Below are 27351 nucleotides of genomic sequence, written 5' to 3' on the forward strand. Positions count from 1 at the left end.
TGATTTGAAACTAGGAGGTTTGATCAAAAACCGCCAAAAAGTCGATTTTTAGGGAGGTACAAAAATGGAGGGGGTGGTCCGATTTGGATGAAATTCGGGATTCTTGCATGTTTTGATAGTATCAACAGCCCTGCCAAATTTGAGCAGGATCGGAGAGGGTAATTTTCAAATTTGCACTTTTTCGTGCACAGTTGAGATGGAATGACCCATATAAAGATCAAATAATACAAAGATATTTTATTTCTTTATTTTTTTTAAGTCTTAAAAATTTTAGAAGTTTTTGATCTCTTTGTAATTTTTTTTTTCTAAATTTCTATCTTAGGGATTTTTCTTAGTGACGAAAACAAAAACAAGATTTCAAAAACACTAAATAACGTAGGTGGAAATAAAAAAAAAAGTGATAAATTATATTTAAGAACAGTGAACATCTACAGCAAAACAACTAGACCATGAGACGAAATTTCGGATGGATAGAATGAAAACGCCCTCGGTTGTGCTGCTGCTACCAAGTGCTAAAGCCTACATCTATTTATTTTGCCTGTTTATGTTATTTGAACATTCATAATTTTTGTAACACGTTTTTTTCAATTGAATACAAACTGCTCAAGCTATGTTTATCAACCTGTAATGTAGATATTTGGTTACGATTATCTTTTGTTTTATAGACTTCAAGAGAGATAGAACAATGTTTACGACATACATTATAGTAGCTGATGTTGCTACAACTTTACACAAATAATTTACTTTTCTTCATTCCTGACAAACTGCGTTTCTATGTCTTGTTCATTTTAACATTAATATTCATGTAAGTATTTATATTTCGAGTTGAAAGGTTTGCAAATTATTTTTTATCATTTAGTGTTGCATGCGTTTCCATATAATCATTCAATTTTTAATGTTTTGTCACCGACTTATTCCTCCGTTGACGAAGAGCTGGTCTCCAGCATGAGCTCGAACGAGAACGGTTGGAACGCGTACCCGAGACCGGAGTAGAACTTGCTCTGGAACTCGACCCTGTAAAATAATGACGCCATCGTTAGCTTTTCTTCATGACTTTGTCCGCACACGTGAACTTACCAGTGCAGACGAAGGGTGTGCAGGAAGGCGGACAGACCCTCCATTAGGACCAGAATGCCCACGGTCAGGACGGCCCAGAAGCCGAAGATGGCCCACAGAGCGATGCCGCCGATCCAGCCACCCTGCGAGAGACCGTTCTTCAGCACCATGTTCCACAGCACTTCGGCGAGTTCTGTTGAAGGCGAGGGGAAAATTGATCGCTAGAGAAGTGAACACTTTTTTGAAGGGATTTTTTTTTGGGACTACTTACGGGCATGAGCCAGCGACAGAGCCCACAGACGCAGGTACGAGGCAGTGTGCGAAACCGATCCCAGCACGTACTCGATGGTGTGGATGCCCTGGTGGATGAAGATCTCGGACATTTCCTCGTTGTCATGCCCGTGGCCAGCGCCGCCACCTTGTTGGGCGCCTCCGGCCGGTGCACCAGCGGCGTTGTTCGGGTTCAGGGCGCCCTCGGCATCGCCGTTCTCGTTGCTGTACGGGGCGATCGGTTGATGGGCGGCTTCCTTGCGGCTGCGCATGATCATGATCGGCTTGGCCAGCAACATCCATGGTACGCAGATCAGCGCAATAATGACCAGGAACTTCTGCAAGCCCTGCTGGCCGGCAAACATGAACGGACTGCACTCTCCGGTTTGCTCAACCGATTTGAAGAGGACCATGTTAATGAAGGTAATCAGAATGGACGGGGCGCACGCGGGTTGGAAGCGGGTTTCCTCGTTGGTGGCCGAGTACTTGACCCACTTGATGAACATCAGAATTGTCATGTAGGAGAACAGGAACACGAGGAAGATGACTTGGGGGATGAATTCGCAGTAGATGGCCAGCTTGTTTTTGAAGTAACGATGGTTGAACAGTCCAACAAAGACACCGAACAACATGTGAACCACACCGAAGATGATCGAAATCTTCATCTTGTACGCGTTCAGGAAGATGATCTTGTTGTCCGAAACCTGCCAAACGGGATCCAACCCAATCGGGTAGGGCGTTCCGTCGTAGTCCGAGGCCGGGTCCAACTGCAGTGCCTTGTTGGTCATCACGGTCGAAGTGTTGTAGTTGATGCTCCACGTTGATCCGAACACGTTCAGCGACTTGGAGAATATGTCATTGTACACAAAGCCAGTGTACATCGAGAAAACACCCATCAAGAATATGATGTAACGTCCGCCGAAGAAGATGTTCCAGATTTCGTTGTCGGTCTTCTTGGCCGCCAGCGGCTTTTCCTTCAGCACCATCCACAGTCCAAACAGCGCCATGATCGCCCCGTGTCCCAAATCGCCAAACATGACCGCGAACAAGAACGGGAACGTGATGATCGTGTACGGTGCCGGATTCATCTCGCGATAGCTCGCCACACCGTACGCGTTGATCAGCGCTTGGAACGCGTTGGTAAACTTGTTGGTCCGATTGTAAGTCGGTGGATCCTCAAACGTTTCCATGCGGTTCAAAATGGGCGGCACCGACGACCCGGAACGCTCGGTTCCCCGGCGCAGCGCAATCTGGATCGTCTCAATGTCCAGCAGCGGCACCCAGCACTCGGCAATCAGACACTTTTGCGTCACGTCCAAGTTGAACAAGTTCAGCGTGTGGTAGATCGCCTTGATCTTGCGCACCTTCACGAACCAGTTCTTCAGGTTCTTGGCGGCGGCGACCAACACCCGGTGACGATGGTCCTGCGTCTGTCCGAGAACCGTGTTCAGATCCTCGATGCGGGTCATCACGCCCATGGCCATCTCGCGACGGTCGGTTGGCGCCTCCGGGCACGGGTACAGCGTCGCGCGGAAACCCTCGCAGATCTTCTTGACGCGCGTCTTCAGCTGGTCACCTTGGAAGAAGATGATGAACACCGACTTGTACACCTTGTCGCCCTGTGGAATCGTTTTAAAAACCATTTAGAGCGTTTTTCTTTATCTTAACCTTAAGGTCACTAGTCCAAATGATACGAACTGGTATTGGCATGCAACTTGCATATGAAATGTTGCACGCGTGCTGTGTGTCTGATACATAGTAACTTGTACGCAAGTTGATTATACAAGTTCGTTTCATTTGTGCTAGTGATAATTCTATCTTTGCGATCATTTCTGGATTCGGAAATGTCGTCTTACACGTAGTTGTCCCATGTATTTTTTTTTAACGATGATGAAATTTCTCATTTTTAAGTTTTTTTTAATGATTATCTATTGATTATAAGCTAATTTGAATACAGAATACAGCCATACAAAACTATGAAAACGTTCAAAAACCAGTGTCTTGAAAAGGGCCCGGGTTTTCCGATTGATTTGGTATCCTCGGCAAATGTGTACATCATGGTAAGAACTTAAAAGAAATGAGTACAAAGAATTGTTTTGAAAGCCAATCTCAGCAGCCAAAACAGATTATTCTCACAACTTGAAAAACATATCTTTCTCGGGGATGGTACGCCATCATCTTTTTTTACATATTAAATTTCCCAAAATCTTTTTTTTGAATTATATTTTAGATATGTTTTAGGGGAACTAAAACTTTACTAAATTTAGTTAAGAATCATTTCATTTTTTCATTTCGGTTTTATTGGTGAATAATCAAGATACAATGAGTTATTTTGAAGTGCATAACAGAGTTTTGGAGTTCCTTACAGCTGTGTGTTGCATCATAATCCATTTAGGAACAATTATTTCTTTAACTAAGGCACTAGCAAGAGTAAAAAAAAACTATTAAAAAAAACTTACAGAAATTGCAAAGGAAAGGGGATAGAGGAAGAGAAAGCTTATATCTAGATCACAGAATATTTATCCTTTTTAGATGTGTTTGATCATCAGTTCCCCAAGGGCCAGGAATTGTTCTGCCTTGTTCCGGCAGCTCCGAAACCGCGTCATCATCTCCCCCGCGAGAGCAAAGAACTCCGGCAGGGTGAAGAGATCTTCCCCGGTGACTTCTTGCTGGGCCGTACTGCCGCTACCGGCAGCGACCACGCTGGCGAACGAACGCCCCCAACCAGGAGGGAACGCTGAGTTTTCCGCTGGAACCGTACGCTGTCCAGCTGCAGGAACGGCTGCGCTCGTACTTCGCTGAGGAGTGTGGGACGCTGCTGCTTTCTTCTTTCTCTTTTCCTGCTCCTCGAGGTAAGCCTTGCGCGCGATGCATCCGCGGTAATTGCCGGTATGGTTGCCGTCACAGTTCGCGCACTTTACACGCGGCTTGGTTTGTTCTGCCTTGTCCCCCAAGTCCGCCTTTCGTGGCAGTGCGCACGCCTCCGAGAGGTGTGACTCACCGCACTTCACGCAGCGGGGCCGGAGGTTGCAGTTCCGCGAGCCGTGGCCAAATTTCTGGCAACGGTGGCATTGCGCTACGTCCGTCGGGTTCTTGGTGTAAAACCGCCAGTTTACCCAAAAACCGTCCAACGTCTTAGTCCGCCGCAGGTCTTGGATCTTGACGGTGCCGCGGTCGAAGTACAACAGGTACAGTGTGTGTGTACCTGTTACCGTTGTCTTGCGCGAGAGCACTTTAATCTCCCGCGGTTTTATTCCGGCGTCCGAGAGGTGACCCTTCAGGTCGGAGATCGGACGGTCTTGATAACCCTGCAAGACGACCTTAACAGGGGCTTCTCGGGGTTGAATGTGTAGAAGTTGAAGTTGCTACGCTTCAATTCTTCAAACACCAGGTCGAAGCTCTTTTATTCAGTGTGATCACTTGCACTGCCGACTTACCGATTTTCAGACAATATCCGAGGCCTTCCAGCAACTCGTCAACATCGTCCGCCAACGTGTCCAAAACAAAAATTGGAGGTGGTCTTCGTTCCGTTGGAGAATTATTCTTTTTTGGCGTCGGCACTTTTTTCCGTACACGACCATCGTCGTCGTCGTCGTCGGTAGTGGTGCTACCGTCGGTGTTGCTGTTTTCTTCGTCGTCGCTCAGCATCTGGAACTCGTTCCTGATGGGAATGTTGGCGGATGTTGATGTGCCACTGGTCGTGGCACCGGAGGTACCCGAACGGGTTCGCACTGGTGATCTTGGAACATATCCGGGGTGTAGTAACTTTTTGTCGATTCCTTCTGCGCTCACGCTCCCCTGCGCGATGGCGGCCGACACGGCGTTGGTTTGTTTACCTTTTTGCACACGGCCGGTAGACGAACTTCGCGGGTTTTTCGAGGCCGCACTCGAACTGCCACGGCCACGGCCGGCCTTTGGCATGCTGCAGGAGCAAACTCGCGGGTATTCACAATCAACTACGGCGAAAAAATCCGAAAAAACGATGGAGCACTGAGCACTAGCTGCATGCTCTCGTGCGAACACGGAGGGAGCTGATTTAAGAATCTAATCTAAAAAACTAAAACTTATCAAATCATGAAAACAGCAAAAAATGCGTTGCATACAATGTTGCATCAAAGAAATCAGGGTGTGAAAGAAACGCTTGGCGTCGCCACAATCGCAACTGAGAATGCTTGGCTTAACAATGTTGAATGGCTCAATAATTTGGAAAGAAAATTAATGTTTACTCGTTTAAAAATTAAATTCTCTTCAGTACAATTTCAACTAACAAAAAATAATGCAAAAGTGCATTAACATCAACAACAACAAAGCAGAAAATTCGTTTGAACAATATTTTTCTAAGCGATATCTCAAAAAAGTATCTTTACACATGTTAACTCCGATTTCGTTTTGTTTACCTACACAGCTGATGAAGGACAGTCAGACATAGGTCGTATGGAATGTTTTGTGCAGTGAATGGATGGTCCAACGTTCTGCTACATCATGATTTTTTATGTGATTGAGTTTTTACACAAGCTTTTCGCTGCTTTCTGTTCAGTTCATCTGTTTTCTGTGCCTACAACTTTGCCGAAGATACCAACTTGTTCAGAAAATCCCTTTTAAAAATGCTAACTTTCGAACTTTTTCATAACACTTTAACACTAATGATGCAATATGGCTCATCTGGACATAAGAAATCGATAGACAAAGACAAAAAACAGCTGTTTGAATGTTTTCTTACATGAAACAACTTTGAAGGTGAAGGTTCCTCAAAACAATACTCACATTCGACGGATCCTCCAGTGCGGAATCGATCACGGCCTGGCGGAGGAACACGTTTCCGCGGCACGCACGCCACAGCATCCGCTCGAACGCCGGCAGGCGCTCCCGAAGGATGACTCCGGCCACAAAGCTGCATTATTTTTTTTTTGAGGGCACATGTGAAAACAGAACGCGATTAGTTTCACGGAAATGTTTCAGCTTTTAGCGTTTTAATTGTGGAAAAGACTCTGATAAAAATTCTATTGGAGTTGCAGTATTAGCAGCGAACAATTTTCAGGCCAACTCTATAAGTATATTGTAAGCAAGCTTGTGAGGTTAACAATCCTGAAATTTGTTCATTCGTCTCATTTTGTTTGTTTGTTTGCGCATTGCTAAATGGAACTGTTAGATGATTTATGTAAATATAATAATGATCAAAATCAAAAAGTATACAAATTAAGAAGATTTCTTTTATCGCCGATACATCTGTTTTGAGGTAATTTTCTCCCGGCTAGCCGGAAATAATTTTCCCAAAAATGCACTTTTTACCAAGCTTCCTTGACTGTAATCCATTATTACGAGAAAGAGAGAGTTAAGAAAAACGTAACACTGAGAAACAACAAAAATTGAAACATAAAAGTTTGCTCCAAATCACTCCAAACTCGCATCACAGAACGGGTCAAACCAAGCAGAGTAGTGGAAGTTGTTTTGTCGAGAGCAACGAAAACACAAAAAAAATGTGACTTTTTTTTTAATGTGAATGGAAAGCGGCACTCTGGCTTTGAGAGACTAACTAATAGCAAAAAAATCACACTACAAACTAAAAGAACTAGACAATCTATGAAGCACGTGGTACAAAAATGGTATTAAAGGTGAACAATGTAAACTTTTTGTAATTAAAGACGCAGTTTCGAAAGAGAAACAGAACAGAACAACAGACAACGAAATGTGTGGAACGGTTCGAAAATGTGTGAATTTTTAATTTTTTTTTGTTGCTCGCAAAACAAGCATGGGAATGGTGAAATTAGTACTTGTTTAGTATCGGGGTTTCGCTACTGACCATGGGAGGTACTCTTCTGGTTCTTGTGACTTTTCCAGAAAACTGCAGTTGAAAATTAGTGGTTTGTTAATGGATAGGTTTTTTTCCTCTTATAAGGGTTTTTTTTATAGCGGAATAATAAAACGAAATAGAGACGTTATGTGGTGTGAGAGCAGAAATAAAGAAGATGTGTTAGAGAGAGAATGATAGATAGAAAACAATTATCAGCAAAAGCAATTCCGTTAATTGCGAGGCGAATAATTTCACTGATAAAGTTTAAGATAGAAAAGATAGAAAAGGCGATGATCTCTGTTAATTTATTGCTTAAGGTGATTCGTAGCAATGAAACGAACTGAAGAAATATTGCATTATGCAATGCAGAAACTTGCATACAAGTTGAAACATTTCAGCTTCACAGTTAATTTCATTACTACTAGTTCTTTTGGGCAATTAATCAGCAATCAAACGCCAAGAGAATACAGAAAGGTGAAAATAGAGAGAGAAAAAAAAAACGCAGAAGATTTGAAAAATGAGGAATCAAATCAAAAAAAAGGGTACAGAACTAACAAAACCTACCCCAATTGTACAGGGCCCATCGCTTTGCCGGTGCGTGATTCGTCGGTGATCAACGCTCGAGTCATCGATTCGGTGGTGTGCATGCCACCTTCTTGCTGCTCGCGCGAGTTGTTTGTATTGTGTGTTTGGGTGTTTTGGTCGATGGATTATGTATTGTTTTTTTTTTGTTTGTTTGTATAGAACAGAAAAATTAGGACATAGAGTCAAAAAACGTTTAAGAAATCAGGCACATTTAGGAGAGATTTTTGTTTTTTTGGGACGGCAACGTAGAGAGGAACGAATCTCCGGCAGCGGCAACAAGGGGAACAAGAATCTACGGCCAAGTTTTAAGGTATGTGTGTGGTACAGGAATGAGGCTCTTTTAGATTGACAGATGAACTAGAGAAGAGATACTTTATGAGCGGTAACGGAAATGGATAAATAAATAAAATTAAATAGTTGAAGAGTATGCGCGGCGCAAAATACATACCATTATTTAAAAATGTGTATAAATCGATTGGTTAAATTTTGAGCCAAACCGTTTACTTGATGGTGTATGTTAGTTTGATTAACTCTGTTAGTTGTGTCCACAATCCATGACGGGTTAGGAAAAGTGGTTTGCAAACTTATTTATCAAACCAATTTAAAAAAAAATGTGCCGACAACGAGTGCTACATGCAAACATTAATAATATTAGGGTGCAACTGTAAAACATAACATTAAAAAGTGTCATAAACTGATGAAAAAATATACATGATAAAATGAATAAACAACGTTTTTAAAAAATCACAAAATTATTGAAAAATGACGGATAGCCCCTTTTGATACCGTCCCGCTCCTCATGCGATATTGTATGCAACATCGCATGGAAGCAACAGCACGGTCGAGCTAGGCAAGTATGTGAATGTATTGGTGAGAGAGTGATGCAGAGAACAATCGCAATCGAGATTCTCTCAGGGATTGAGTTTTGAAATTTTTGAGTGATTTTTAACGAGTATGAAAATGAACAATCATGACATTTAAAAATAAATACATTTATTTACAACAATAAAAAGAGAAAAAAAATGGTGCAAACACAAATATCTCAGGCAAGCTTTTCTTGAGTGTAAGTGCATTTTTAAAGAATAACAAAAACCAGCCAGCTGTTTCTGCTTTGGGATACATAAAAACACGAAAAAAAAAAAACACTCAAACTCGAGTTAGCGCCACGACGAGAACTCAAACTCAAACCGGTTTCGTATGGTTTAGCTTAGCGGCGATGGTGAGGCTTGCCTTAGCTGACGGCTGTAGTTCGGGTTGAAGTCCGGAAAGCGCTCGTAGCGTTTCTTCGGTAGGATAGGTAGGAAAAACAGCATTGAAATATAAATCGACTTTCGCGGGGAAAACGAAAAACGGGGGAAAAACGACATTTTGACGGTGTCGGTTTAAAAGCACTTGATTAAAAAAATATTTGCAAAATTGACAGAAACGGGGTTGGGGGAAGAGCGCACAGACAACACACAGAGATGAAACTTTTGCGAGTCAGCTGTTTGACGTCTGGTTGTCTGTGGCATCACGGGTGGGTACACAACAAAGGAAACGAAATGATAAAGAGTGTAAACGAAACAATTTCATTATTAGAGTTACATAAATCAGAACCTGCTCCATTTTAGATGCTTGTTTTCAGTAACCAACAAAGTTGCCAACAATTTTTGCATTGTTTATTTGGTGAATGGTTAAGGGTGTAAAGACAAATAGAGAGAAAAAAAACGTAACAGACAGAGAAAGGGGTAAGAGTGTAAAATTAAAGTGTTCATATTTACCCAAGTTTAAGGTTCTGTCCCTGTGCCCCGGCACCACCGGCTCGAATGCCCTCGTCACCGAGTAGATTAACCTGTTCCTCTTCCCTGTGCGAATCCGCCATCTGATGAAAGCGGTTTCTTGACTTATTAGGTACGACATTGCTTGCGGGCACTGCCTGTTGCTTGATTGTTTCGTTTTTTTTTTTGTTTGCGTGTGTTTACCAGTAGTGTTTGTTTATTTTTAATTTGACAAGATTTTTGTTTTTTGCAACGACACAACCGAATAAAGCGAAAAGAAAAATTAAAAGAAAAGCCGTTCGAAAATCGGTAGCCAACCGTAAACGAACGATTTGATTAGTTACTTGTTTTATTTTATGGTTCTGAAGAAAGAAGACTCGAAATAGGCAAAGTTCAAGAAGACGATTCTACCGGAAGACTGCGTTCCCATGTTGTTAAAAGTTGAGAGACATCGTGTAATGGTATACGAACGTTAGTTTTGTTTGACGCGTGTATTTTCTGTGTGTGGGTTATCATAGCGAAGAGTTATAAAAAAGCAAAAGCGAAAAATGGAAAGCATGCAAAGTTTAACAGAGTCAAAGCACAATATAAACTAATTAAATAAAAAAAGAAAATATCCATCAAATAATGCGGAGTATTTGTTCCGGGGAAAATCAAACCAACAAAAATCAAGATAAACAAACCAATTTATATCGTTGTATATGTAATGCATTTTTAGTAGTTCTATTAAAAGAATATCCTTTATTTATTTTATTTTTCCTTTTTTTTCAAGATTATGATTTTATCGAAAAATCAAGCATCTTTACCATGTTTCCCCAATAGATGCACATTTTTCTCTTTTTCTAAATATTTCAAAATTAGGCTTTAGAGTTTGAAGAACGAAAAAATCATACGAAAGAAGTTTGAATCTTGTCGTGAAAATTGCTGAAAGTGCGACAACTGGCCGAAGGGATTTTAGTCCGATCGCGTTTGACACACGTACATGCCAGACTACCGTAAACATTTTTAATTAGAACTTGAGACAATGGACAAAATGGTAAACCAAACAAAACGTGTTTATTGTTTACATTGCGTGCTCTATTTTGTATACAAGGTTTATACAAGGTCAAACAATAAAAAGCGTTTTAATATATAAAACTACCAAAACATTGCAAAAAAAGCATTTTTATTTTTTTCAAACCGCTGTTTGAAGATTTGAATTTGGACAATGCACAGTGGTCCGAAACCGAAATCTAGCGTGACAAAATTGATAGCGGCCACACGTTGAGATTTAGAGCTTTGGTGTCTTCGAGACAAATGATCAGGGTCAATTGGGACATCTTTTGGTATAGAGTTATCTAAGCCCGCTCTCACGCACACTAGCACACCATTTGATGTGCTGTTCGGTACAAAATTTAACCTCACTTTTTTCGTGTACGTACACGCAATACATGCGCACGTAGATAACTCTATGGTGGACATTAGGGTGGTCCAAATTTTAGGGTGGTTCAGAATTTTTATTTTGGCGGGATGACGAGATAGCGCTTTGGTGTCTTCAGAAAAGTTGTAGAAAACACCATTCTGAGCAACTTTGCTTAAGAGCAGAAATCTCTATCTTCAAACGGGAAGTTTCTAGAGCCATTTTTGTAATTTAGGTTGAAGTGTTTATGAAAAAATGAGTTTTTTGATTTTATCAACCCAGGCTGGTGTCGTAGCGAATTGGTGTCTTCTAGACATTTGTAGAACTTATCAAAACACACATTTATCTTCCAAGAGAGCAAAAATCGGACCTTTAAAACGAACGTTATAGCCAAAATACTACGAAAAAGACGCCATATTGAAATGTGAAAAACTCGAAAAGGTGGTGGAGTTTGACCTCGCTCTTAGAAGCATCTGAAAGTACACATTCTAGAGTACATTTGCTGAAAATATCTCGGAAGTCTTTTTTGTTTAACTTATTTAATCTCAATTTGAAAATGAGCATTTTCAAATCGTTTTTTGCCCATAACTTTTGATAGAATTGACCAAAATTCATTTTTCAAGAATAAAAATCTTCACAAGCTCTACAATTGTCTAAAAAGGCTCAAAAATGTACAAAATGCTCTAGTGGTTGTAAAAGAAGCAACAAGTTTTGGCTGAAATATTTCAGGAATAAAAAAAAATAAAAAAATTCAAATTCTGAACCACCCTAAAATTTGGACCACCCTAATGTCCACCATACCAAAAGATGCCCCAATTGACCCTGATCATTTGTCCCGAAGATGCTGTGCAATGGTCAATATGTCAATATTTTTGTAAAATTGTCTGGAGCATCGATTTCTGTGTCTGGTTTTTGAAACTTTCGAAGTTTAGACCACTTTTCAAAACACAGTTTTAGCATGAGAGACCACCCATGGTTGCCCCTCCATTGCTGAACAGCACTACTGATCATAGGCTTCGACTATCAAGTGGTGTTTCCCTTATCAACAGCATGTAAGAATGCGCCGAAACGATAAATCACCATGATTGCCAAAACTAGATCATTCGCAACTGATAACAGTCATAGGCCACCATGTCAGTTTGTAGATCTCAATTTTAGGGGACGGGAATGTTAGTTAGCGCAGGTTGCTACTAGGGTGGCTGGTTTGCCCTGTGTTTACACCCCACGAGCGCGTTTTTTTTTTGGTTTTTTTTGTTTTTTTTTGGTTTTTGGTTTTTTTAACCGTAAGCAAAGAGCAACGCGATTTCTTAATTTATCATGCTAATTCTTCAAGCCGAATGAGTACAGAAATTAACAGTGCGAGGAAAAAGCACGGCGCGTTGGCGAAGTGGTGTACGCGCTCGCACGGAATGCAAAAGAGCGGGGTTCGATTCCCCGGCGCGCCAGATGTGCGGTAGCTTTTTCCTCGCACTGTTAATTTCTGTACTCATTCGGCTTGAAGAATTAGCATGGTAAATTATGATAGGGTGTTTGGTTAGGATTAAGCATAGAAGATGATGATGCGACCTAAAATCAAAGTGTTTGTTGAACGGTATTATGTATTATTCTCAAGGCAAGCAATCGGATGCTGCGGATGAGACATTTCCCGTTTAACGGTTGTAAAATTTTAAATGAAATGGTTTAATCTTAGACAGCCGGCTGTGGAAAGATAGAACCCAAATCATTGGTAATTAAAAAATGAAGAATGATTCCAGGGTGACCACTCAAATTTCATTTTCAAATTCCCGACTTTTTCCCGACTTTTCCATAATGCTCAAAAAATAGGCATTTCTTATTTAAAGAATTATTTCAAACAAAAAACTTTTTATAAGATAAGTCAATATTAACCACCTAAAAAAAATCTCAATGAAATTAAAAAAAAAAAACAAATGCAGGTATTTTTTTAAAAATACGGAAACTAAACAACAAATAAAGATAACTTCAAAAATGTAATTTCATTATTATGATTCAGAGTAGAAACACAAATAATTAGAAAAAATAATCAAAAGTTCAATAATACTTATAACTTCCATGGAATTTTTTAAACTGGCAAAGGTATAGTTTTTGATATTTTTGTTTAACTTCATAATCATTTTAAATCAAAAAATGATAAAAACATAATTGCTGTTATTATTCATTAAAAGGATTTTGAAAAATGTTAAGGTAATTTACCCATACTCACAAAAAAAAGATCAAGGGCAACATTTGGAAAAAAAAACATATTTTAAATTACTTAATGAATTTAGTTAAACAATTACAAATATTTACCCAAAAAAAACCATTGCCAAACTCACGATTAAATATTCAATTATGTGACAAAATGAAATAAAATCATCATTCTAAGCTGGCCATTAGGCTCTATTATTATATTAGTTTTTCATTAACTTTACCTCTTGTTTTATGAACAAAAATTAATAGCGATCATTCATAAAAAAAGACTCCAATATTCATAAAGATTTTGAATGTCTTAAACAGCTTTTTGCAACTCCGTCGTAAAACTACTTACTTTTCCTGTCATTCTTGAACCACGAAATAGCCTACTTTTCTGTACCAAAAATGACAGAATCGAATAGCAACACTTTTCAAAATAAATGCTGAAAAATTCTACTTTTCAGCACTGAAATGGGTGCTGAAAAGTTGAACTTTTCAGCACTTGTTTTTAAAAGTAACACTTTTCAACATTTTTTTGATTTAAACGATTTATTGACAAAATACATGAAAATTTGACTTAAAATTTCACTCAATGGGTGTTTTTCGGAATCGCAAAAAATGTTTTATGGAACTCGTTGCAAAACTTGTTTTTTTCAGCACTCTTCGTATTTATCCAACTCGGTGAACCTCGTTGGATAAATTTACGACTCGTGCTGAAAAAATCCTCTTTTTGTAACTTGTTGCTTGTTACTATTTCCATATTCAAATATATTGAAATAGTGAAAAAAAAAAAATTAAAAAAAAATCAAATTATTCGCTCTACAGCATTTCCTTGGCATTCTCGATTGCGAGATTCCTACTCGAAACTAGGTGTCCGAAGGCTTGATTGTTGAGGCAATTGCAAACCTCTTTTTTTACACCTGAGTTTCCATCCACCCCGGGATTCGAACTGACGACCTTTGGATTGTTAGTCTTACAGCCTACCAGCGACTCCACCGAGACAGGACCCAGAGAGACGACTCCTACACCTGGACTGAGTTAACGACCTAACCTTTAGGTTAGTCCGGGGCCAACATTTACTTCCCGTCCGACGGAAGGCGTGATCAAACAAATCTAGTCTCGATAAATGCCACCGGGACCGTCTGGGATCGAACCCTGGCCGACTGGGTGAGAGGCAATCACGCTTACCCCTACACCACGGTTCCCGGCATAGTGAAACAGTGAAAAGAACCTTAAATTTAAAGTAAGTTACTAGAGTAGAAATGAGTGAATATAATTTGAAAATTGTACAAAATATAACAAAATTATTCAAGAGTTAAAAAATAATTTTCAAACAAGTATGCTTAGAATTCCCGACTTTTCCCGACTTTTTGACAAAAAATCATTAATTGGGTCCTAAAATGAAGCTTAGATTACTGATATTATTGTTTACAGCGATAAAGCTTATTTTTCTGAGTACAATGACCCTTTGTACGACTACAAAGAGTTTAAAATGGATTTTTAATTCAATTTTGAAAATTTAACCTCGCGGTCCTTCTTGACAGAAAAGCTCCTACTTGACAGCTCGTTCCAAGGTGACCATAGTTGATCCATCGAAAAAATGTTGTCTTGTCAAAAATTTGGTTTGCATTAAAATGAAAAAAAGTGATCAGAAATGGTTTTTAATCGTGTTTTTGACCGTTGTACATAAAAATTTACATAGGGCTTTAGTACCCAATTCCCGACCTTTTCCCGATTTTTGGCGAATTCCCGACTTTTTCCCGACTTTCCCGACTTGAGTGGTCACCCTGAGAATGTAACATTCTGACTTTTAAATTGAGATGGTTTTACGAGTTTTAAATGATTGATGTTTAGTGACGTACTGATTAACGAAGCGAACGACGAGCTGAAATGGTATCCTAAGGTTTTGTTGTTGTTGCACACCGACAACGAACGCGAAAAATCCAGCGACCCGGCAGAAAGGCATCGCAAAACGAACTCTTAAGTGATGGAATGGTATTTATTAAAAACATAGAAATATTCTTAATCGTGATGAGAAGAACATAACATTTCACAATCGAGAAATTAAAAAGAGATATGTAAATATGACGGAAAGTTTAACTCCATGTTGCACTTCATCTCGATAGTTTCCATTTTTCCATTCAATTTAACTCGGTTTTATTGGTGAATAATCAAGACACAATAGATACTTTTGCAGTACATAACAGAGTTTTGGAGTTTCTTTCCCCTGTGGATTGCAACTAGGGAACTTCTTGGTAAGAAAAAAAAAATAAACTACTAAAATTGCAAGTGAAAGGGTCTACTAGAATCCCAGTTTTTCTTTATCCTTTGTATATGTGCCTAATCATCAGCTCCCTGAGGGCCAGAAATATCAGGTGACAGTGACACAGGGAAAATTTATTTGGACATAGGGAATAGTAGGAAACCATGGCTGAATTTTGATAATTTCAAAGATTTTCAACATATCTACCTTACATATCATGTATTATTTTTACTTTACAATACAGTTATACACAGTGAATCGTCATTTAACGATTTTGTTACTGAAACCACTGCTTTCCAATACGATAAATGTAAATTATATTTTAAATAATAACAAAAATAGCAAAAGCTTACAAATGTACAAAATAAACAACGAAAGCGGCGTTCTTATGCCGGCCGCCAAACACAACAGAAAAGTTAATGTGAATCGAAAAGGCAAACAACGCCGAACGGCAACATAAAACGCTATGATTTAAGTACAACAGCGAGGTGTCAATGAATGATGGATGGGGCGAGATGATGCCACGCGCCACCAACTTATCACAACTTTGTTCGTTACCTTGTTTTTTTGTACAGTCGCAATTCGCACCGATTCCCGGAGCTTGGCTTACTATTGTTTAGTTAGAGTTACGGCTAGAGTTAGTGGTCGGTGCTCGGTTTTGTGTTGCTTTCTAAACACTTTGGCCACATGCAAACATGATTTTTTGTTTCTTCGTTACAATCAGCAGGCAGCAGCAGGTTAGTTGGAGTTATTTTTGTTTGTTGGTTGGAATATTATCGATTAACAGTAAGTATAAATTGTAATGGTTATTATTAACAGTGTATGAAGCAGGGCACAGCGTGATTATTGTTAGTGGTGTTAACAAGAGTGTTAGTATTAAGAGTGTTTTGTTGGAAACTGTCTTCTAGCCTTATTTTCAATTAAATTTCTTTTTTTTGTACAAGGTTTCGTGCCAAGGCAGAAAACAGCTGTCCGTTTGCGAACATAAAAGTTAAAAAAACAGCATGCAATCTAACATGTCCTGGGAAAAAGAAATGTCGAATTTGGATGCGTTATCCACATCAACGTTTTTCGCGATTTCATGTTATTTAAATAATGGTTGTACCTTTCGATTTGTGAGATAAGAAATTATAAAGAAAAACTGTGATGTTGAAGGGGGAGGACTAAACTCAACAGAAACGAATTAAAAACCTCAAACGGAATGATCTTGTGGGTGATAGAGAATTGGGGAAAGAGGGGAAATCTGGAGAAACGCTAACGACAGGGTATTCCACACGAAGGGGGAGCAGGGTCAATTATGTACAGACACAAAGCGGGTTCAAACCCCGGATCAACGCGGTCTTACCTCGTCAAAGAAGACCTGGGTCTTACGCAGAATGTGCTTCAGCTCGGTCAACTCGAGGAAGTTGCGCTTCAACGCCTCCGCGTTCTGGTTGACCTCGCGCAGCTCGTTCTCCAACTTCTCGAACGTCGCCTCCAGATCGATCATCTCGCGGGGCTGCGGCGCCTCAGGACTCTCCCCGGTGTCCAGCATCGGAATCCCGTCCTTCTTGATCTCCTTCTCCAGGTAGCGCAGCTTGCGTTCCATTTCATCGCAGCGACGCACCTCGTTTACGAACTTGCGCTGGAACGCGTTCACGTCGGGGTTGAGCTGAAAACAAAAAGGCCCAAATTAATTCCAAAAACCCAAAATATCAGGTCGCCAAAAGTATCACTCACATCCCGGAACTGGACCAGCCCGAGCTCGCCCAGCTCGGACACGCACGCGTACGCGGCCTCACTCTGGAGGAAGAGCTGACACAGGGTCATCTCCTCGCTGCGGAACAGCGAACCCATGGTGGCGGCGGTTGGATGCTAGCGGGTGCAGTCTGGAAGGGAAAGGAGATAGAGCAGAGCAGATAAATTGTAATCGGAGGAGCGCATTGGTCAAATAGAAACCAGGCGTCTTATCGCTGGGTCGTTATCTTGGTAATGCAGGCAGCAGCAGTGTGGGACAATGTCAATGTCTCTTACGCTGGCTGGGACCGATGCTTCAGAAATGATTGTTTGTTTTTTAAACACATTTCTGATATTGTATTTCCGTTAAAGATTTTTTTAGTAGAATTTGAATATTTTCATTAAATAATAGTGTTTTTTTTTTGTTTTTTGAGCCCATCCCATAGCATCGGTGCTCGGATGGCACGCCGGCCGTAAGAAGTTAAAAAAACGCGATTGAAAGTCCTTCTCATAGCGTCGTAGCTCGGAAGGCAAAGAATGTTTCATATCATATGAACGTGACGTGGAGGACACGTTTTTCCTCTGTTGTTGCTGAGCGCAAAGTGCTTGTGGATGGAGGTGGAAAATTCCTCCGACGACAAGTTTCTTCCCGTTGTCGGAACGCGGAAGCGGAAGAAGACAAGTGACGACGGAGCCGACGTCGGAAATGGCAACGAGAAATAGCTCCTAAACAACAACAAGTTCAGCCCGCTGGTGGAGAACAACAACAACAATAACAAAGGTAACCCGGCCGGGAAAGAAAGCGTCCCACCGGTTCCAGTGGCCAAGAAACCATTCAGTCACGCCTACCCCCCTAACCGATTTTAATGTACTTTTACATAAACAAAATTTTCCGTACGGAGGAAATTTGGGTACGGACAAATGTTTGACTCAAGGAGCTATTATACTACGGCAAACAAGCAAACAAACTAACAAACTCGCACTTTTTGACAGTTTGCCAGTTTGTCTGTTTGCCTGGATTTGTTTGTACAAACGTCAGCTTGCATACATTTTGCATTGTTTGTGAGTTTGCCGCAAACAAGTTTTTGACTTTGGGAAACTGTCAAACACGAAAAAGTGCCAGTTTGTTTTTTTTTGTGATAGTCATAGTTTTTCTTGTTTAAATGAAATTTAAGGTGTTAAAACTATATTTTACGTCAAATGTATCATGACTAAGGTCGCTTTTATAGTTTTCAGGGAAAAAATCAATGTTTATATTAAGTAAACTATGTTTTAAACTTTTTAACAAACAAAAAAATATATTGCTTATTGCGAGATAAAATCACGTTTCTCCATCGCTGTGAGTGACAGCAGATTATTGCCGCCTAACTATCGCAGTGTAAATAAAAATCAGCAAGTGGAACTGAAATTCTGCGTTGATTTGGCTGTCAACTTGGTTTGTTTTGAATATTTTCCAAAAAGTCAGCTGAAAACTCAAGGCAACCTTTGACAACAGCCAAAAATTTGTTCTGCGGTTGTCATGCGGCCATTATCCTGCGGTCGTATCACCGCGCGTGAACTCTTATTATTAACGCCCGCGATAATGCATTTTAGGTAAAATTGTTAGTCAGAATTTTGCATGAAATTCGTAAAAAATAGTTTTGTTTATGAAACGATCGATTAATATTGCATTTTGAAATGAATTCGATGCACAAATAAAAAGTTTTCTCATTTTATAAGAAATCTGTTCAACTAAAAATGACTATAAATCTGAAGATTTCTATGTTTTAAAAACACAAAATATTTATTATTTTCAAACTTATTTTACCTTCTCCTAGTGGAAAATTGTCCAAAGAATCCGAAAATGCATTCCATTTTCCGATACACTGCCGCTCTAATCTAGTCCGTCCTATACAAGGGCAATTCAGTGAGAAACTCTGGGAGTAACTCGGAGTAACTCTGAGTTTCTCAGCTTCCTCCCGAGTTTTTCAATTCCCACCCGATTGTCGATACCTTGGTTTATGCAACCATGACAATGTTGTTTGTTTATTGTTTTTCGCCAATGTGAAAATTATCGCCCTGGGTAGTTAGAAGGAAAATTTCGGCACAAATCCGAACCACGTCCGGAACAGCCTGACCAACTGCGGCATCCTGGTCCCGGTTCGGCAAGGAGTACGAAACGGACAGCAACATTACGCACAACGAGCGGCGCGATTTCTTCGCGGATCTGGAGAAAGGTAGGTTGATCGAAGTGCTTATTTAGCTTTCTTAACCCCGCGATCTTCTCCCAGGTGGCCTTGCAACGTACCGCGCAGCGATCGTCCTGAATGAACAACTCGCCGTACTCGCACCTGGAGGAATTTATGCTGTACGCGCATAAGTCGGACCTGTGCCACGAGCTGGAACTTCGCCACGCTTTGGCCAACTGCTTTGAAGCTCTGATTGGCGCACTCCTGCTAGACGGTGGCATCGAGTCTTTGCGTACGCGCTCTTCCAGGAAGACGAATGTCTGAGTAAGATGGATTAACTATCCGCCGCATCCGCTGCAGGAGCAGAAACCGCTCGGCGATCGGCACCACATCGAGTCGTTCGAGATGCTGAGGACGAGGCGGATATGGGACTGGAGGCGATTTCGTAATCGGAAGAGAATTTTGGCGGAGGAACAGCGATTGTGAAGAAGCAACTTTCGACCGACCTGACGAGTCCATCGAAAAGGTGGACAAACCGGTGGCTTTCGCCAACTCGGTGCAGATTTTTAAGGTGGAATCTTCTTTCTCGTCGGATCTGGAATCCGGAGAGATTGAGTTGTATTTCTAAAAAAATTAGGATTCTGGCCAGTTACATACTAATTATAAACTTGAAAAATAATGTATTGTAAACTAGAATAAAAAGCCACTTATCAACAAACGGTTCAACGATTCGCTTTATGTCTGCGGAATATTGCCGAACTTTCCCGGGCGAGCGCGTCCGCCCGTTCGTTCCCCAAAATGCCACAATGAGCGTCGACGTGGTTTCATTTGATCTCGATGCTCTTGTCAGCCAACTCCCGGTCCAACTTCTCAAAGGCGACCTGGTTCTTGACTGGCTTTCCCGTCGACAGCTTCAACGCGTTCCGCTTCCAGCCGGGCAGTCATTTGGTGATGGAATCGATCAAAAACATGGAATCTGTGTTCACGGTCAGTCTTTGATGCCCTGCTGCATGGCCAATCGAATCACCAGCGCAGCCGCCTGAAACTATCCGCAATTGATGGTCGCTCGTTCACTGACCGCGTTCAGCGCGTGTCCCTCGTCAAAGTAAACCCCCATCCCGGCACGGGCCGCCGCCGTCCCATTCCCCTCGCAGGAACCATCCGTGTAAACGTACACGAAACCATTCTCGTCCTGATGAAAGTTATAAGTGCCGTAATTTTCCAGCTTCGTCACCGGCTTCACGCCGCTGTTCAGCTTCTTCCCCTTCTCCCTGTCCCCGAAGCTCATCCAGCTCCCGCTTCAACCCCTCGATCAAGCCGCGTTGATCTCTTCGTAATTGTCAACCAGAACCCGTACGGAATCCATCGGCAAAACACGAATTGAACATAGACCCCCGCCGACGACGAGTTACTTCCGCTATCGGAAGCAGACCCGAAAACGCTTCCGCAGCCGTGCTCCCGAACAAACGCGTCCGCCTGCTGGCTTGGTCTCCGTAAATCCGGTCACTTGCCGTTGGCATTTCGGCCTGCAAGATTTTGTTTTTCAAAACAAACAAACCTTAGCAACAGCACTTGACATTTTCAAACACAAGGTTGATCTATGTAGGTGGGATTGGTGAAAAGCAACCGGAGTAACTCGGAGGAACATTGAGAAACTCTCGTTACTCTGGGCAAAATTGAGGAACTCTTTTGCTCACTGAAATGCCCTTGGTCCTATATGTAAAAAGTGAGTGCTGAGATAAAGCCAGAAAAAGTCAAAAACATTGTCCACCATTTTTTCACTATTTAACATTCATTCAAAAACAAACTTATACCCACATCATCTTCTTTGCGGCACAAACTTTAATAATTTTTATTAAAAATAGAAAAATATTTTCAATAAATTCATTATTTTTTAATTTTTTGAATGCGAGACAGACTTGACTTTATTGAATCCCAAATACAGGCAGATCAGTCTTAGTGATCAAAGAAGGCGAATTTCTACAATCTGTCGAGAATCCAAACTTCGATTATCACGTCGCGTTTTTCATTGACAGTTCCGGGTGTGATACAAAATGGCCCTACAGCTGCTCAAAGATTACGGAAGCGGGTCCAGCTCGGAAGAGGAGTTCGAAGGATTTCCGGCGGAAGCACAAGTTGTGTCGACGTTCCCATTGTCTTCCTCAGCCACATCGACGGATTGCAACGATTCCGATGGAAGTTTCACGAACGAGCCGGTTTTGAAGAAGCGCAAGCTGACCAAGAATCAAGACCAAGAATCAAGACCAAGACCGATCTGTGGCCAAGCAAGGGTCGGCGCAACACTCATCGTGCTAAATTGACCATGTGCCGATGCCACCGGAACTGCAATGATCATGTTTCCCACGACGAAGTCAAAGCTGTCAACCACGCGTTCTGGATCCTTGATTTGGAAGGACAAAAGAACTGGATTCGGCAGCAGGTGACGCGTCGCGAGATCTCACGTCGTTCCACAAATTGGTTTGAGAATGATCTGCGTAAGAACACTTCGTTCTTGTTCCACCTTCCAACATCTAACGGAACACAAGTTGAAGTTTGCCGCAAGAAGTTCCTGAACGCGATCGGTTATGGCGAAGATTGCGGGTAAAGGTTTTCGATCAGCTGGACATCCTTAGTTTTAACTAGACTTATTTTTGTAGCAACATGGTTTATCGGTGCTTCACGGAAGGAGAAGATGGGTTGCCGGTGCCATCACGACGTGGTAAACACAAACGGACCACGCCAAAGCGTGACGCAGTCCGGGCACACATTTTAAGCTACAACCCGACCATCTCCCACTACCGTCGCAAACATGCACCAAAGCGATTGTATCTTCCATCGGATTTAAGCGAGAGGGCGATGTACAACGACTTCGTGGCCAGTAGCGATGCGGTAAGCTACGCTCTGTACTGCAGCGTGTTCAAAGACTTGAACATTTCGCTGGTCAAACTTGGGCACGAGCAGTGCGAGGCCTGCGTTGGATTCGAACAACATGATCGGCAAACTGGTCACGGAAACCCGCCGGTGGATCAGCCGAATTGCTCGATTTGTCAGGTGCAGCTGGAACATCTGAAGCAATCCCGAACCTCCCGGGACGAGTACAGGAAGGATGGGGAAATGTTGAAGAAGGGGGTCGTGGTCTATTCTGTGGACCTGCAGAAAGTTAGTAACAGATAATGATAGAAAATACGTTTATTACCTAATAATTTTGCAATTTAAGGTGATCCAGCTACCGCGTCTCGAGGGGTTGAAGACAGTTGTGTTCAGCCAGAGATTGGTCGCGTACAACGAGACGTTTGCCCCAGTGGGAAGCTACGCCGAAACGCAGCCAGTGCTGCCTTGTCTTTGGACCGAGGCGACAGCTGGCCGTGCTTCTGAAAATATATTGAGCACGTTCATCAGATTCTTGAAGCACCACAAGACCGTTCGCGAAATCACGCTGTGGATGGACAACTGTTCAGCGCAAAATAAGAACTGGAATCTTTTTGGGTTCCTGATTTTGTTTCTGAATTCCGCTGAAACCGACACGAAGACGCTGAACATCAAGTATTTCGAGTCAGGGCACACCTTTATGGCGGCGGACTCGTTTCATGCTGCAGTGGAAAAGCAGATGAAATCGTCGCCGCCAGTAACGTACCCTGACTTCGAAGAAGTGGTGCATCGCTCCAAGCGGAACGTGGAGGTATTGTCGATGGGGGTCGAGGACTTTATCGAACTTGATTTCAACATCTCACAATACACCCTAAACCAACTGAAGCCTCGGCCCTACATCGACAACATCCGGCTGGTTCAGTTGACGAAAGGGAGCCTGACCTTCAGGTACAGCGACCACGTGGACGCATGCGCTGAAGATCTAATCAGCTGTGAGCTGTTTTCAAAAAAAACAGCGCAAGACGATCACTGCACCAGCCTACACGTTGGAGAAAGCATTCCGGCGACAGCAAAACCCGGTCGGAATAAGTTCCGAAAGGAAAGATACGCTGATCAACACAATCTCTCCGTTGATCGAAGAGAGCAAATTGATTTACTGGACGAGCTTGGCGACCAAACAAACTTAATTTTTGTTTTAACTGCAATATTTTGTACTATCCCATCATAACATCATTTCCGTTAAAAATAAACGAGCGATTTGTAAAAAATTATAAAATGATTGAGTTCATTCATAAGTGACGGAAATAATTAGCATTTAGGTGTCTAAACTCAAACAAACTGTTGAAAAACAGTCAAAAATCACTAAATGTTTTCCGATTTGTTCTTAATTAGTTAATATATATTTAATTTATATTATTTTACCATTTTGTTCTAACTTTGAATGATCTTGCAAAGTGAATTTATTGCTGTGACTGTTCTGCCTTGATTTTGCATATGGGACAGCACCAAAGTGATTTTTGTTTTCGAAATTATAGAACAAACTACTATTTTTTATTCAATTATGTATATAATAAATCAACATAAAAAATAACGTTTCCCAGGTTTATCTCAAAATCGATCAAAATACATATGGGACGGACTAGATTAGAGCGGCAGTACAGGTCACTGCTAGCATGTGTAAGCCTACTGTTTCTGTTCAACGGTTCAACCACTGCCGCCTGACTCGTGCCGGTCGGCTGCTGGAGAATGAGAGACGTGAAAAAAATGAGCTACACCCACTCAATTCGTGTCATATGACTGACTCGTTAACATCCTCTTTAAACACTATTTCTGGAGTTTGTTTTTAAAAGGTCCAATAAACCAAATTTTTCAGTTTTTTTTAAATTAAAAAGCTAAAAAAATTTAAAAAATGTTTAAATTCAGATTTATATTTCAATAAGGCTGGTACAAATATTTTTAAAAGTTTTTGTCACCCCCCCCTTCCCCTTGACCTCGGCCAGGGCCAAGGGACAAAAACTTTTTTAAATATTTGCATCGGCCTAATTAAAAAAATAAAGATCTGAAAAAATCAAAACTTAGCAATTGTAAAATATCAAACAGAATGTATAAATATACTGAATGTTTGTAACTGTTGATATCTTTTTTAAATCTCTGAAACATTTTTGAAATTTTTTGAGTTGGGCCTTAAAGTATTAAGCTTGTTACATCAATACTTTCTTATTATAAACATTCTATAAATTTTTATATTGTGAAAGCAGACAAAAAACAAAATACGAACGCAACCTGTCAAAGCTGTTGCGCCACAGGCTGATGTACACGCTAACGACAAACCACTACATTTTTGTTCGGCGCAACAGATTTTTTCGCGCAACAGAAGTGTTGCGCACTTCGGTTTGGTGGTGCGCGGATAATACATCCTAAAAAGTGGTTAAGAGCACTTTAGTGATTTTTATTTTAAACTTCATCATAGTCGAAACCCATCCCTACTGGTCAGTATTTCCAGTGAGCAGATTTACTCTTTTAAAGGACTTTGTCACTTGCACAAGGAAAGTCCAAGTTGAGAGAAAACAATATATTTTTTATTTTATTTTATGTTGTTTTGGACAAGACTTGCCAAAAGTACCATCTCACTATTTAACGGCCCTCAAGGACCTGTTGTCGAGTGATTTTTCAACGCAAACAAATAAAAAAACACAACAGCTATGTTTGACCAGCAATTATTATACCTAAATACCGTCCATAACTGCCGAACGCACTTTGCTTGTCGCCCGGCAGTGATAAGACTCTTGGTGACACACCGTCGTTCCACTAAGTTCAAACAATATTCATGCAATTCATACAATTAGGATGACTGGCGCGCGCGCTCTCCACCAGTGTGACACGCGAGGTGACTTCCTAATGAGATATACCTACTTCGAGCGTCTTTTTATGATTGGAATTTCATTGAAGTGCGATGCTATATAAAGCGTGAGTTCACTTCGTTATCGGAGTCTTTCGTTTCCAGCTCGTACCGGACGGGACGATGCTTTCAGCGAATCTATCGATGAACAAGTTACTATTTTTAAGTTAATTGTACAACTGGACACCTGACACGTGGATGGGGGGGACTCTATTATGAAACAATTACCACCTGACCTACGGGATTAACTCTCCTAAATCGATACAAATGTCTTATCTGTATCCAGCTCCAGTGGCGGTGTGTTTCTGGGGGCAAAGCTTATGGAGATTAGGGAGTGTGTTTACCCATTTTTAATTCATATTCGGCAGCAGATCCGGCCGCGATAAAGGCTTGTGTAAATCAAGTATTCTTTTTTTTTCTTCTAGGATTTAGACTGCTCTCGATTTGGTGAGATAACGCGGCCACTAGCGACACCGACAATTCGTGACCGGAGGGAATCCCTCGTGCAGACCGGTTACTGTCGTGCGCAAACTTACCCAGTTTGAGGAAAATAGAACGGAATTTATCTCAAGCACGATTTGAATTTCTAATTAATATAAAATAATTTAAACAGAACAGATGTTATGCTTCCAGGTTTAGAATTACTTTTATCATAATCTTATTGATACATCCCTATAGGAATCTATAGATAAGATAAGTTTTAATTTTTATCAGGCGACAAGACGTTAAATCAAGGCTTTTGATTTGTAGATAAATCAGTTTACGCAATTATATCTAATGTACGTCACACCTCGTGGTATTAATTTTTAGTGATTACAGAAGTTTGTCGTTAAAACTTTTCTAACAAACTAACTTTACACAACTAGCAACACTGTCCCTCACAGATCGAGGAAATCGACATCATTGACACTTTCTTTATCACACCAGTTCGGTGTTACGCCCCTCCTTAGGTCCAATATTAGTCATCCAACTTTTTTATTGATGCCCTCTTCATGGCATGCTAGCGATTACACGCCCCATTCAAATATTGTCTCTAAACTTACGAGGAATCGCAGCAGACATGAGTGCTTCCCCACACAACACAATCGATTGGCCGATCGAAAGCACCGCGATTACGAAGCAAATCTCGTTTGAAAAAAAAATATCGATTTCCTTGTCTCCCGTCAAACCACCTTTCAATCAATATGGCAAATTTCCAAGAATCAAATTTCACTCACTTCTAGGTCAAAAGCTACCTAATCGCACATTAACCTATGCGCATCAACTACGAGATGAGCCGCGCTGCATAATTACTACGATTAAAACAAGCCACTAGTACCTAATCATCACTTACCTCGATGAAATTAAAATTCCAATGATGCTGGCAAAAGTGCCCCCTCCTCTAGCTCAGAGAAAGAAAAGAAAAATCACTGCTCGATGCGCAAAATGGACGAGGCACACGTCCGACGTTGAGCGCTGGTCACCGAAGACTGGATGGGGGCAAAAGATGTGACGTGACGGTGAGAGAGAACTGTCACTTTTGGGGAGGTCTCTCTCGCACGAAAGAGCATGCGAAAAGAAAATCCGAAAAATATGAGAAGAAGGTGTGCCGAAGATGAAGGGTTGCCAAACTTTTATTGCAGCGAGCTTTTTTGCAGAACTCATCCGTCGGAAATTTCAGAAAAAGTAGGGACCTACATAAGAAAAAGTATTTATTCACGTGGAATATAGATGGTCCCTTTTTACTTAATGTTTTAATAATAGAGACCCCGTTGATCGTTTATGCTTGGGTAGTGCATTCAAAAATATTCTAAATTTATACCGATAGACAAATTAGTTACAGAGCGAATTTGTTAATGGAGTGTCCGATTCGAGTGGTAGAAATTACCTCGGAAATGATAGATCCGACGACGTCGGGTCGTCGATAGATCTATTTAGAAATACATTGTAAATAAAAGCAAAAACTGCTCAAATGAAAGTGCTCCATTCGAATTTCGCTATAACCTGTAATATACCTCCGCAGTCCGCAACAGACATGAACCATCATTTGTACAGGGGACAAAGGCAGGTCAAAAGGCCTTGGCTAAAGTGAACAAGTACAGGAGGAGCTAGGAAAAAATACTTTTGTGATTATTTTAAACGGAATGGCGAAATTAACGGGAATCCCAATAGACGTATCCAGTTTGAAATGGCCGCTGGGTTGCCAATGGTGTTAGAAATGACAGCTTCCATGTATTTGAATATGGGAGCTCAGGAAAACTAAATTTTTAAGCAATAAAATGATTATTTATGATAAAAGTATTGATTGATTAGGTGCACAAAATGTGTCTTGAATATTATTAAAATAAAAACTGTTCGAGATAAGTACACCATTCGATTCAGCAGGAATTTTGGGTACCAAAAATATATA

General features: G+C 41.0%; 1 protein-coding gene and 1 pseudogene across 4 annotated transcripts; both read right to left on the bottom strand.

Moving 5' to 3' along the window:
* Window positions 1-491: 491 nt before the first annotated feature.
* On the bottom strand, window positions 492-26452 carry LOC6037334 (V-type proton ATPase 116 kDa subunit a1). 4 transcript variants are annotated; one of them, XM_038249831.1, is made up of 9 exons: window positions 26296-26452; window positions 17031-17179; window positions 16657-16962; window positions 7682-7776; window positions 7127-7168; window positions 6091-6217; window positions 1328-2945; window positions 1078-1249; window positions 492-1014 (listed from the first exon to the last, which is right to left on the bottom strand). In XM_038249831.1, exons 2-9 carry the CDS (start codon window positions 17145-17147, stop codon window positions 912-914), a joined length of 2580 nt encoding a protein of 859 aa, XP_038105759.1. In that variant the 5' UTR covers window positions 17148-17179; window positions 26296-26452; the 3' UTR covers window positions 492-911. The 4 variants fall into 4 exon arrangements, with proteins under 4 accessions (XP_038105759.1, XP_001847258.1, XP_038105758.1 ...); XM_001847206.2 differs by lacking the exons at window positions 7127-7168; window positions 7682-7776 and adding an exon at window positions 9463-9563; XM_038249830.1 differs by lacking the exons at window positions 7127-7168; window positions 7682-7776 and adding an exon at window positions 9463-9617.
* LOC119769530 lies at window positions 18559-21018 on the bottom strand (annotated as a pseudogene).
* Window positions 26453-27351: the final 899 nt, after the last annotated feature.

The sequence above is a fragment of the Culex quinquefasciatus genome, chromosome 1 (assembly GCF_015732765.1).
Source record: "Culex quinquefasciatus strain JHB chromosome 1, VPISU_Cqui_1.0_pri_paternal, whole genome shotgun sequence".
In the NCBI taxonomy this organism is placed as follows: domain Eukaryota; kingdom Metazoa; phylum Arthropoda; class Insecta; order Diptera; family Culicidae; genus Culex; species Culex quinquefasciatus.